This window comes from Doryrhamphus excisus, linkage group LG18 (genome assembly GCF_037039965.1).
Source record: "Doryrhamphus excisus strain RoL-2023G ecotype Guam linkage group LG18, RoL_Dexc_Guam_v1.1, whole genome shotgun sequence".
Lineage (NCBI taxonomy): Eukaryota > Metazoa > Chordata > Actinopteri > Syngnathiformes > Syngnathidae > Doryrhamphus > Doryrhamphus excisus.
Genome location: NC_136374.1, coordinates 10148614 through 10162421, shown reverse-complemented (window position 1 = coordinate 10162421; position 13808 = coordinate 10148614). Strand labels below are relative to the sequence as shown.

Here is a 13808-nt window from a genome sequence, read left to right as displayed (position 1 = left end):
CCTGCTTTTTAGAACCAAATCCCCATCTGTTTAGGGATTATCTCAACTTGTTGCAAAAAAAAAAAGTACACCCCATAGATTTCAGCCGACGTTCTATGAGACAGTACAATAGAAAGTAAACTTGAATATACTTTAGCGTAGTCAGTAGGCCTGTCACGAGACACCCAGTTCATGAGATGAGATGACATCCGAGATTGGGTCTCATTGACAATAAGACAAGACAAGATTTGAACATTAATGTTAAGAAGGGTACAATGAACAAATATAACCAGCCAAGCTAAGGTTTTTATTTAACCGAGTCACAAAACAATTTGTTATTTTTAACATCAGTGTTTATAAATGGAGACTAAATGATATTATTGTCAACATTTTTTGGCGCCAAATAAACCACAAATACTATAATAATAATAATTTGTACCGTCTTCTCCCCGTGCATATGTGGGTTTTCTCCTCCCACATTCCAAAAACATGCTAGATTAATTGGCGACTCCAAATTGTCCATAGGTATGAATGTGAGTGTGAATGGTTGTTTGTCTATATGTGCCCTGTGATTGGCTGGCGACCAGTCCAGGGTGTACCCCGCCTCTCGCCCTGAAGACAGCTGGGATAGGCTCCAGCACCCCCATGACCCCCGTGAGGATAAGCGGTCGAAAATGAATGAATGAATTTCTGTTAAACATTTGTGGCATTTCCAACTGTGTTAAGGAGCAGTATGCTGCAATTACCTTGTGACGTACCAAATTACACATCCTGTGAACGTACTCCATTTTGCGCACTCCGTTAGTATTTACTTTGCTGATTAAACGTGTCAGTGAGTGTTGACTGTCGGGACGAAGGCTCTACATCTCAATGTGTTGTTTTTTTCCTTTTTTCCCCCCCAGATGGAAAAATTGGCTCAGGTGGATATGTTTGTCAGTCCATCAGAGTTAATGGGCTCTCTTTGCTTATCTGGTTTGAAGCCGGAATATTCCCATGCGTGGGTTGTGGTATTTTGCTTTGCAATCATCTTATTCCCCTCCTAATTTCTACTTCATTAACTTGCATTGCTCCCCACGAGGTTTACTTGCTGCAATCTAAGTGTGCAAACTAGGGAACCCACTACACTCAAGTCTACCTTAGGTTCATTTCTATTGTGCCTTGAGAAGATATAATAAATTTTTTCTTGAAACACGTGGGTGTATTCTCTTTTGCTACCACAGCAGATTCTCTTACCTTTCAGATGTGATGGCCACCCCCTCCAGGAAGTCGTGCCGCCCCGTCTCATCGAGGCGCTCCTGCAGGATCTGGATGCCCTCCTTGACGTCGCGTAGCTGCTGGCTGTAGCGCTGGATCTTGTGCTCGATATCGGTGAGCTTGCGTGCTGTGTCCATCTCCAGCTCTTCCAGCATGCTCTTCTGACGCTCGCGCAGAAAGCGGTGGAGGCGCTCAAAGGCGTCTCCGATGGTCGCCCGGAGACCTTTGGCTGAGGACTAAAAAAAAAAAAAAAAGATGCAAGGACCCATCAGTTTTACAAAAAGGACCAGAATCCTATAGCTTTGTACTTAAACTACAATGTTTCTGACCCACTTCTGCATGCAAATTATTATTTCTGTGAGCATTAAGCTCTCCTCGTGCAGTTTTAGGAATGTTCATCTGAAATTTAATTTCCGCAGCCCTAAAAATTCCCTCCAGAGTGGCGGCTGGTACTGTATATTCTCTGTGGAAACCTATTAAATGTGACAATTTCTCAAGGAGTATGACAGTTATGACATTAGGAGTAGACGGCGTCTCAGCCCTCCTAGCTAGTTGAAGAGTGGAGTGGGAGGATGCAGCAGGCCTGACAATCAGTCTTGCTGACTATGGAACTGAGCAGGTAGGTGTCTGCAGCCCATGGAGACAGGAAACTGGATAGGATACCTTTCAGGCAAGTGTGTGAAGTGTGAAGTGGGAAGTGAATCCACTGTGTGTGTGTGTGTAGGATCTTCCAGAATACGAACAAGCCAAGTATTTAAAATGTAGCGCCATTTAAATTAGAGTTTAATGGCTGCTGCTTCCTCCTCCATCTTAGTCACATTTGGAGAGACACATTGAGGGGAAAACGAAAAAGGAGGCCCCTTTGGCGAGGAAGGAAAAAGGAGGAGTGGAGGTGGTGGAAACACAGTAGAGGAAGTTCGGGCAAATGGAAGGGAAATCTAATGAGATCAGTGCATTTTCACTGACGAGTGGCTGTTCCTGCAGTTGGGGCACATCCACAGGGCGGGTTGGCCTCAATCTGAAGGGAAGTGGTGCGATGCTGCAACAGGTACGTCAATCTCAGCGCTTTACTCAAGTGTGTCAGGGGAATTTTCGACTCACAAGGAAAGATTTATTATGGGGATTTATTGCAAGGTCTCCTATCATCCTATTAGGCAAAATATAGTGTTTTTGAATGATGGACAGTAATAGGTGTCGCTCAAGCTTGTTCATTAGAAAAATGCCATTCGTTTTGTCAGTTTCTTTGTTTATTTATGTTTATGTTTGGATAATGTTCATTCATTCATTCATTTTCTACCACTTTTTCCTCAAGAGGGTCGCGGGGGTGCTGGAGCCTATCACAGCTGTCTTCAGGCGAGAGGCGGGGTACACCCTAGACTGGTTGGCAGTCAATCACAGGGCACACATAGACAAACAACCATTCACACCTATGGACAATTTGGAGTCGCCAATTAACCTAGCATGTTTTTTTTGGGAATGTGGGAGGAAACAGGAGTACCCGGAGAAAACCCACGCATGGACGGGGAGAACATACAAACTCCACACAGAGATGGCCGAGTGTGGAATTGAACCCTGGTCTCCTAGCTGTGAGGCCTGCATGCTAACCACTCGACGGCGTGCCGCCTGTTTGGATAATGTGCCTCAGATAAAGGAAAGTTTGGAACTGAATGTGTATTACTGGATGGTGCTTCTACCATCACTTGTTCAGACTATCTTTCCTCAACTCCGGGAAAGCACAAGCACTGACGCACATGAAAATAAACAAAGATAGATATAGTCTACAAATCCGAGAATAATAGGGTTTGGTGCCAAATTTCAAGGCTGACTAAACAGTGACTGCTGCTCAGTCATGTGGTATCTTGCAGTCTTCTGCGTAGCTCTGTCAGTGGTCAAATAACTTTGATTTCGTCAATATGTTGGCGGATTTTTTGCTCAATAAACTGCTTTGACGGGGCGGCACGGTGGTCGAGTGGTTAGTGCGCAGACCTCACAGGTAGGAGACCAGGGTTAAATTGCACCCTTGGTCATCTCTATGTGGAGTTTGCATGTTCTCCCCGTGCATGCATGGGTTTTCTCCGGGTACTCCGGTTTCCTCCCACATTCCAAAAACATGCTAGGTTAATTGGCGACTCCAAATTGTCCATAGGTATGAATGTGAATGTGAATGGTTGTTTGTCTATATGTGCCCTGTGATTGGCTGGCGACCAGTCCAGGGTGTACCCCGCCTCTCGCCCGAAGACAGCTGGGATAGGCTCCAGCACCCCCGGGACCCTCGTGAGGAAAAAGCGGTAGAAAATGAATGAATGAATAAAACTGCTGTGACAACAAGCGGAGGTTGCTCTCCAACAGACAGTGCTTATCTGCATAAAACGTCAATATTCATAGACAACTGGACAGATTATTTCGTCCAACGTCGCCACGAGAATTTGATGTGATTTAAGGAGACAAAAATGCTGCAGTACCTTGGTCTCGGTGAGTTGTCTCTGCAAGAGCTGCAGGGCCTCGGTGTGACCCTTCTCGCTGTCCTGCAGGGTGGCCAGCTGCTCCTTCATCTCCCTCTGCAAACACAGGCCAACCACAAGCAGCAGCAGGTCAGGGTAATACAACATTAGAAGCACGGATGGCTGAATTTCATTTTCATTTGATCCGCTCCTATCTTGCTGCAAATGGATCGCTCCGCGCAGAAATGCTAATCAGTCGCTTTATCTCAGCCACACGCTGCTCTGTTTATACAAGTTTGTATTGTTTGTTGTTACTGCTCGGTCTGCTTCCCTGTGCAGATTAAAAGCTTCGGCTACACAACAAGAATGCAGAAGGAGAGCCAAAACATGAAATGCATGAAATCCCGGGAGACATCGGGCTGCGTCAGAAGGAAACTGGGTCTAGTCTCCCGTCGGGCTCGTGCTGGGAGAACTTGCGCCATGCCTCAGCCCTTCTAAGGTCGCCACACGCAAGAAACAAGGCTCTGCTGTCACATAAAATGCCGTTTCACTCAGATACTGTAAGCTTGAGCATGCATGCACATCTGGGATCAGCAGATGTTCTTTCATTTTTTAATTAACACCTGGTTGGTGTTTTCTGGATCAGTACAGTCTTATTTAATGCAAAGTGCTATTTCATGATGTTTCGGCCTTGGCTTACCAACCATTTGACACAGTAGTCTAAAGGAACAGACTCATTTATCCAAGTACTTACTTAAGAACTTTATTTATCCGCTAGGAACTTCATTTGTGCAGAGCATCAGCGTGTGCAGTTCATGTACCAAACAATACGACATAAAACACATACAGTCAACAGATACAAACAATCAACCATCTATTTGCAGAAGAAAGCCTGCCAGCAGGATACCAATGGGATATCGGTCCTTCGGATTTAAATAAAGGCCGATAATGATATACGTTAAAATTCCAAATTTCATCCCAGTCGATAATCGGTCGACATCATATAGTCCCCTATGTACTCCCACATCTGAGACCGTGTAATCCCACCTCCGATACTGTGTACTCCCATCCCAAATGCTGTACACTTGTCCCTTATGAAAATGAAATCATAGCCAACGTTAGCCCACCTCAGCAACTTTTAATCAACTGGCTCTAATTCAGGGTGAAACAAATGCAACAAAAGCAGGCGTCATCTATTTCAAAGCCACAGTCAAGGAAATCTTGACATCTTGTCGCTTTGCTCAGGTGTCACTTCCCTTCAAACACCAAAGGCAGCAAAAATCCCCCAAATGGAACTGTCAGCTAAGGGGACTGGGGGGGAAGAAAAATATATAACAAGCAGCTACTCAGCTGAAATAAATACTTGAATACATCTCTGCTGACAATAACAATTTAAAGAGTCTAATGGCAACAGGGGGAGAAAAGCATACATGCTATTATTCATCAGTGTGTGTTGTTGCAAAACACCCCTGAGTGCAACAGCTTGCTGTAAATGATTCCAAAAGATGCTGCATTTTCTCCTCTCAAGGACATGAGGAGAGGACAACAAATGGCTGCCATTACAGGGTGGGGCGGGCTAGTGGTGGTGAGCGTGACTCTTCATGTTAATGATGGAGGGGGGGAGTGCTGCAGGCTCGGAAACCTCGACCGCCTCATCATCGCACTGGCTTATGTGCAGGGAGTCAAAGGCCACTCCCACACTCTGAGTGAAGACGGGAGCTGATAAAATTGGCCCGAGAAAATGCGCTACTATACCGCAAAATGTGGGACTGACTGGTCGAGAGGGCATATGATTGGTCTATTAAAAAGGCCAGAATGTCTATGAAATCAACTCCATGTGCTTTTTTCCCCCCACAATGTTGCCACTACATGAATAAGAGCTTTTAATTTAGGGTGTGTCACCACCATAACCCAGCCAGGACCAAGCAAACATTTTGAGCGGCATAGTCACTGTTGTAACTGTTTTCAACTCATTCATTTTCTACCGCTTATCCTCACAAAGGATCGTGGGGGGTGCTGGAGCCTATCCCAGCTGTCTTCGGGCAAGAAGTACACCCTGGACTGGTCGCCAGCCAATCACAGGGCACATATAGACAAACAACCATTCACACTCACATTCATACCTATGGACAATTTGGAGTCGCCAATTAACCTAGCATGTTTTTGGAATTCATTCATTCATTCATTTTCTAACGCTTATCCTCACTAGGGGCGCGGGGGTGCTGGAGCCTATCCCAGCTGTCTTTGGGCGAGAGGTACACCCTGGACTGGTGGCCAGCCAATCACACATATAGGTCACATATAGACAAACAACCATTCACACTCACATTCATACCTACTATGGACAATTTGGAGTCACCAATTAACCTAGCATGTTTTTGGAATTCATTAATTCATTCATTCATTTTCTACCGCTATCCTCACGAGGGTACTGGAGCTTATCCCAGCTGTCTTCGGGTGAGAGGCGGGGTACACCCTGGACTGGTCGCCAGCCAATCACAGGGCACATATAGACAAACAACCATTCACACTCACATTCATACCTATGGACAATTTGGAGTCGCCAATTAACCTAGCATGTTTTTGGAATGTGGGAGGAAACCGGAGTACCAGGAGAAAACCAACGCATGCACAGGGAGAACATGCACACTCCGCACAGAGATGGCCAAGGGTGGAATTGAACCCTGGTCTCCTAGCTGTGAGGTCTGCGTGCTAACCACAAGATCACCGTGCAACCCTGTTTTCAACTCATGCAAAACAAAATTAAAATCCTCATGCAGAAATTTAAAGGCGACCAAACTCCTCCGCATCCTGCAGATGTTTTTTTTTGTTTTTTTTGGTTTTTTTTAGATGAGATGTTTTTGTAGCAGAAAGCTCCAGAGAAAAAGTTGATTACAACACATATCTGAAGTGTAGATGCTGGGAGAAATATAATCTCTTGGATTCAAATGACAATAAATTGAAATTTTCATTTATTTATAAAATAACTCCTATGAAATAGAGAGATCTGATGTATTCACAATTATTCAGGTAGTTGTATGAATAAATCTAACCTGCAGACATTTTTTTTCAAGTTCAATTTAAGCAGCTCAAGTTCCCAGATGAAACATGTCAATTCCAATGCCCGTCGTCACTCCATCTTCAATGTTGCGGGGGCTTTATTCATTATTTATAGCGTCTAAAAGTGCATGCTGCAAACTCTCTCCCTGTGGCCCTGCTTTGAAAGCCAACACAAATCCCTCAAATCTTCCATACTGAAGCCAGCTTTAATATGCTCTCCAGCAGCTCCTTCAGGGTATAAGAGAGCGCTCAATGTGATGAAGGGGCAAACAAAACATGCTACTTCATAGGCATGAGTGATGATTTTTAAAGAAGGACCTACAGGATAGAAAATATGCGCAAAAAACAGCGACATAAATAACTGCTGACATCCAATGAAATACGTTCCCGCTCATAAAAGTTGAGAAACTGTGAAGGTGGAAATAGACTATAACTATAAACTACATACCCGATTGCCATTACCATACCAAAACTACTTGTTTAAGAAAACACATTTCATGGCTGTACTAGCACATAGGCTAGATGAATGACTTTGCTTTTATACCAAAACATTTGGTCAAAGAAGCAGCAGAGGAAACATGGATGCTGGCAGCCTCTAGCAGTCTTCAGTTTGTATATAGGGCACGCCATGTAAATGATGAACGCTTCTCGGAGGCTGCTGTTCTACTTCGTCATCGAATGTGGGAGCGCAGCACAGTATGCAAATGCATCACCCCAAACTGGAAAAAACTAAGGAAAAACAACACTATGTGACAGAATGAATATTCTTTTAAAATGGCTGAACAGAAAGGAAATGATTCTGGCACTGGAAATGCTCAGCACCCAGACTTTGGAACACTACCACTGTACATCTGTCTACTGGACTCAGTTCGTATTTTTAAATAAACTTACTTGACCTAGGATTTTTAGCATTTGTTTTCGTTCTTGCTGAGCATTTAGCTCATGTTCTCTTGATTACATGGATGTATAGCATTTGTATACTGAAGCATCACCTCGCAGTTACCACAGCAAAGTAGACGGTCCAACTAAAGCGGTTTTAAAAAATCAAGAAGGATTCTGACCTTTTTGAATACAGTGGATTGCTGCACATAATTCACTGCCCTGCAAATTTGCCCATTTTTGGTCCGAAATATTTTATTTTTATTCTACAAAAAGTAGACCATTGGATTGAGTAAGGACCTCAAACAATGCACAATGATGAGCGAATTCAAGATACAATACAAGCAGTATGACTATACATATCACTATATTGACAGTTACTATGGTACCCATTATGTCATTGTATGGTCATATTACCTTGTACTTCGGTAAATGACAAAAAAAAAAATACATTTAAAATAAAAAAAAAACTATATTAGGAAAGCAGGAAGTGAACAAATGTAACAGTTACTGATTGTAAAAGTACCAGATGGAGGGGTAGGATTTAATAAGCTTTGCTTCTTCCTACTCCTTTTGGACATGTGGAACTGTGAACTGATTATGGAATGCACTCATTTGCAATCTGATGCATGTTCAAATGAAATAAAACCATGACCATTACCATTGTCTTCTGCGGAAAATACATCTCATTCATTATATGTACACCATATTCTTGCTTCACTGGTAATATTTTTTCGCCTGTGTTTAAATTTCACACTTTGTTCAGTGGTCCTTAAATGCAATAAAGTTGTGTGCCACAGCGAGCTGTGTGTCAAAAACATAAATTTTTATGAGCATATCAATTACACATCGTTTTTCCACCATTCGCTGGTGGCCCCTGAACACCACACACACGGGAGGTGACATCACATCTAGTTCATTCGACCGGGTAATTGTCGCAAATCTCTGTCCAGCCATTTGACATTTCAACAAAGGAATAGAGAGATAGATTATAGATACCCAGAGATAGAATAAGGACAGAAGAAAAAAAGCAAAGGCATGGGAACCTGTCGGTTACAGAGAGTACAAGAGTACACACATGTGAGAAATGAGGAAAGAACTTACCTACCCCTAACCACTAATCATTAGTTTTTCAGTAGTTCCACGGTAACTACTCTAGATGTATTAGTTGTTGCCTTAGTTGTTCAGTAACTGCTCTCCTCATTAGGTGCTTGGTAACTACTCTATGTGCCTTAATCATTGGTTCCTCAGTAACTACTGTATTTTTTAAGTGAGACACATTCCCCTAAAAGGTGTGTATGGATATGGGGAAATCCAATTGGACAAAACAAACTTTTCATATCTCTGCTGAAAAACTGTGTAAACACAACCTGAAAATGACCCTTTGGATGTGTTTGACTGCCAGAGGAATTTCACAACTCCAATAACAGCCAGATCCACCTTTTTTTTTTTTTTGGTGTGTGTAAAGCCTCTTAGGATTACTCCGTCGTAGTCAGTATGTTATTAATATAAAAACCATTTAGAATGTGTGAGGAACACAAATTGCCAAGTGAGGAGGCGTGTTGCTCCTGCAGATATGTTTTGCTGCAATGGAATATGATGCAGCTCAGAGCGATGGTTACTTTACATGCGAGGAGGCCTCCTGCAGCCAGAGTTGACCAAATTAAGTACTGTGCCTGGCTCGCTTTCACCCGGCCCCCCCTGACAGTCGATAAATATTTGGGATTAAGTCACACTGTAAAATAACACAGTGGATCTGTGAATTTTAAGCACAGCCTGTGGTCAGGTATTATGCATCATCATATCCTTCGAAGATTTGATATTAAAACCAGCATGCTCAAAGAGAATTAAAAAATGAATGTACATAGATACTGGCAGCTTACGGCCATACTACCCTGAAAACACCCAATCTTGGAAGCTCAGGCGGTACGTTGGTCGAGTGGTTAGCGCGCAGACCTCACAGCTAGGAGACCAGGGTTAAATTCCACCCTCGGCCATCTCTGTTTGGAGTTTGCATGTTCTCCCCGTGCATGCGTGGGTTTTCTCCGGGTACTTCGGTTTCCTCCCACATTCCAAAAACATGCTAGGTTAATTGGCGACTCCAAATTGTCCATAGGTAAGAATGTGAGTGTGAATGGTTGTTTGTCTATATGTGCCCTGTGATTGGCTCGTGACCAGTCCAGGGTGTACCCTGCCTCTCGCCCGAAGACAGCTGGGATAGGCTCCAGCACCCCCGTGCGACCCTTGTGAGGAAAAGCGGTAGAAAATGAATGAATGAATGTACACAGATAGCATCACATTTCATCAGTGTGTACATACATCCCTTCTTTTTATTCTTTGAGGAATATACTACATTTGATTTGATCTTCTTCAACATGATGGTAGATCATGCCTTCCACTTGAACGTTACCTCCACATTTGTTTCCAATGCCGAGCAGCTCCTGTGCAAGGTTGATGAAGCCTTTCCCCTCTACCACAGTTACAGGGTGATAAATCCTGGCTGCACAAGCCAAACCATTTCTTTCGTCAGACAAGACTTGACACCAGATGGTAATTTGCATTTGACGAATGAAGATATGTCTAGCGGATTCTTTCTCGAATTTGCATTGTAAGCGCACCTCTGGAGACCATTCCTCCCTGACTCGCTGATGTACTTGATTAAGGCTAAACGTGTTTTACCAGCCGTCATATTCCACTGTTATGAAGTTCAGTAACGTTTGCGACTGCCCTGACAGTTCCGTGAGCTTAACAGACAGGTGGTTATTTCTGAATTTGCCTTGCAAATCATGTTCTGCCAGTTTTTCAGCTGGTGTTCGCTCCCGCCATTGCTGTTTTCTTTGAATTCTGGTGGAAAGCAACGGCTGAAAGAACTGTTGGCCCCTGGGCTGTGTAGTTCTTGTGACTTCCTTTCCAGTGTGATCTTATTGAAAGACAACAACAAAATGGTGGTGCATGTCCTAGTTTTTCGTTTTATTTTATTTTTTTATTTCCTATTAATTGGTTCCTGGCCTCTTCTTCCCTGTTAACATTTTATCCTGTATTGTAAACAAAAAAACATCCAAACAACTGCGGGCATCACTTGCCTCAGTTAAGGTCAGTGTTCATGACTCCACCATAAGAAAGACACTGGGCAAAAACAGCCTGCATGGAAGAGTTCCAAGACAAAAAAAAACATTATTAGCTCAATGCGAGATGCGTCATTTTGTTAGCAACACCAGTGACTCAGCTGATACAGTATCTAGGATTTGCCACTGCATGCCGATCGTTTTTTGCCATTGGCTTTGCATACGCCAGTCCCATCTATTTTTATGGAAATCGACTGAAATTGATCACAGCTGCCCTAATAATAAATAACAAAGAGTTATTCTCACTTAAACTGCTAAATGGTCGAAACAATGTAAAAAAATTACTTGCATTACTACTCTTCCACTTGCTTCATCATTCAGAATAATTTGCACCACAAGCAGTCACTCTCTCTCTCTCTGCTAACCTGATTTATAGGCAATCAATTAGCACTTACAGCGAGTCTTCATAATAAACATGTCCTCTAAACTGTACGGCACATTTCAGCTCAAGCAAGATCACCGCAAGAAGAAATGCCAGGCGCTTCCTCTGCTGAAGCTCATTTGTTTTAGAGCGACACTTGCACTGATAAGTCACAGTGCTCATTAGCCTGATCATTAACCTAAAAGCATTATGGGTAGTTAGAAAAAAAAGAGGGCTTGTTAAAGCTCATCAAATAGCAATTAAGGCAAAATGGTGGTTAAATGGCTAATATCACTTAGAAACAGTGACTGGACAACAAAAGTAGAATTTCTGCACAACATCTGCTTGGATTCATTTAGCAATTGAACTAATAACCTCGGAGGTTGTACACATTTGGTGTTTGCCAGACCTTACCTTGGTGAGCATCAAAGGATTATGCTTTTATGCTACATTTTGAAATTGTTAGTTGTTTTTTTTTAACACTTCTTACACACATTGGACAAATCCCCTCCGCAAAACACCTTAGCTTCTTGACCGTTTCATTGTTTTTACGTCTAATATTAAAATGTTAAAATGTTAGAGGGTGCACGATGGTCAAGTGGTTAGCATGCAGACCTCACAGCTAGGAGACCCGAGTTCAACTCCAGACTCCAGTTTCCTCCCACATTCCAAAAACATGCTAGGTTAATTGGCGACTCCAAATTGTCCATAGGTATGAATGTGAGTGTGAATGGTTGTTTGTCTATATGTGCCCTGTGATTGGCTGGCGACCAGTCCAGGGTGTACCCCGCCTCTCGCCTGAAGACAGCTGGGATAGGCTCCAGCACCCTCCGCGACCCTTGTGAGGATAAGTGGTAGAAAATGAATGAATGAATTAAAATGTTACTTTGAAAAATGCCAGTACACTTAAGATTTTATGAGCGCCTGGAACAGATTCTCTCCGATGGGATCTTTCCCTTCCCCAATATCCAAAAGACATCAATGATCTTTCTGCATGTTTATTACTGTGTCTTTTGCAATTTTCTTTCCTCGCCTCAGTTGTTGTAGTGCTTGCTTGTGTGGGGTTGAGTTGGACTTGCTCCATATGTAAATAAAGCCTTAGATAAGTGATGCTATGTGAAATATATAATTCATTCATTTTCTACCGCTTATCCTCACAAGGGAAGACGTGCTGGAACCTATCCCAGCTGTCTTCAGGCAAGAGGCGGAGTACACCCTGGACTGGTCGCCAGCCAATCACAGGGCACATATAGACAAACAACCATTCACACTCACATTCATACCTACTATGTACAATTTGGTATCGCCAATTAACCTAGCATGTTTTTGGAATGTGGGAGGAAACCGGAGTACCCGGAGAAAACCCATGCATGCACGGGGAGAACATGCAAACTCCGCATAGAGATGGCCGAGGGTGGAATTGAACTTGGGTCTCCTAGCTGCGAGGAAATATATAATATAGAAATAAAAAGGACACATTTTTGCTTTGATGTAGCAAGCTAAAGTAACCAACATATATGAGAAACAAGCTCCTGCATTGGATTGCAATGTATGCTAACGCTAATGAAGTACAATTAACACTCTTTCCACAGCTGGTATAATTATCCTAACACTGCTGTTAAGACCTGTCCTAAACAGTTTTGCCAGTGTCATGTGACCTCCGTCTGTACCAGGACTTCAGGTACAACCACAAGTGGGTGGGCAAACACAAATAGGGCCCTCATTTTGACAAATAAGGCTGAAAGGCTTCCATCATGGAGGAGATGGTGAAGTGAGGACTTCCAACAGCAGCTGGTCAAATCAAAATCATCTGTTGCAAATATCACGGGTACGGGGAATTACAAGAGATTATAGCCCAGCCGTTCCCACTGCCAGGGAACAACGGCCTGTAATCTGTTTTAATTCCATGGCTAATCAAGAATTCAGCAGCAGGCATAGAGTATAACGAACGTAAACACCAAAGCGGCATTGTCAAAAATCACTGGAAGCAAACAATTTGAATGGCTTTGTGGTCCTTTTGTTCACTTTACCGTTCAGGCTACCTCAAAAAAGGGAGTAAAAACAGCATCTCTCACTGCCTGGTCACATTAATTTAATGTCATATTTGGCTGCATCTTGCTGTGTGTTTGTGTGCTGTTTTCACTACTGATCTGCTCAACATGAAGCCTTGCTTGAAGCTAAGGGCATCACTTCCTCTTTCAGTTACCAAGTAGACCAGGAAGCACCACACTTGCCATGACGATTTTATAGCATCAGTTTGAATTTTTAGTGTATAGATCAGGGGTCGGCAACCTTTACTATCAAAAGAGCCATTTTACCCCCTCGCTCACTGAAGAAAAATAGAATGGAGCCGCGAAACATAATTTAACAGCAGAATATAGGCGTTGCATAGCGGTCGAGTGGGTAGCGCGCAGACCTCACAGCAAGGACACCCGAGTTCAATCCCACCCTCGGCTATCTCTGTGTGGAGTTTGCATGTTCTCCCCATGCACGCCTTAAGAAATGTGTAGCAACATGCTCACATCCAGAGCAATTTGCTAGTCTCCCAAGATTTTGATTGAGGGAATTTTGGGATATCACAGTAGAGAAAAAGTGGAGTTGATCAAGTACTCTTGCTAGTATACGGCCTCACAGAAAGTCGGATTTTGTTCAAAAGATGCATATTTTCCTCATTTGGGTGTTAAAACAAATATTTGAGCATTGCAAAGG

General features: G+C 43.1%; 1 protein-coding gene across 2 annotated transcripts in view; it reads right to left on the bottom strand.

The window, feature by feature from the left end:
- The window catches only part of trim62.1 (tripartite motif containing 62, tandem duplicate 1), a 33300-nt gene that overhangs the window by 5519 nt on the left and 13973 nt on the right, over positions 1-13808 (bottom strand). For both annotated transcript variants that reach the window (XM_078798624.1, XM_078798625.1), the window contains 2 exons: positions 3696-3791; positions 1213-1469 (listed from right to left, as the gene is read on the bottom strand). In XM_078798624.1, the coding sequence (XP_078654750.1) occupies positions 1213-1469; positions 3696-3791 (353 nt within the window). The remainder of the gene's footprint in view (positions 1-1212; positions 1470-3695; positions 3792-13808) is intronic.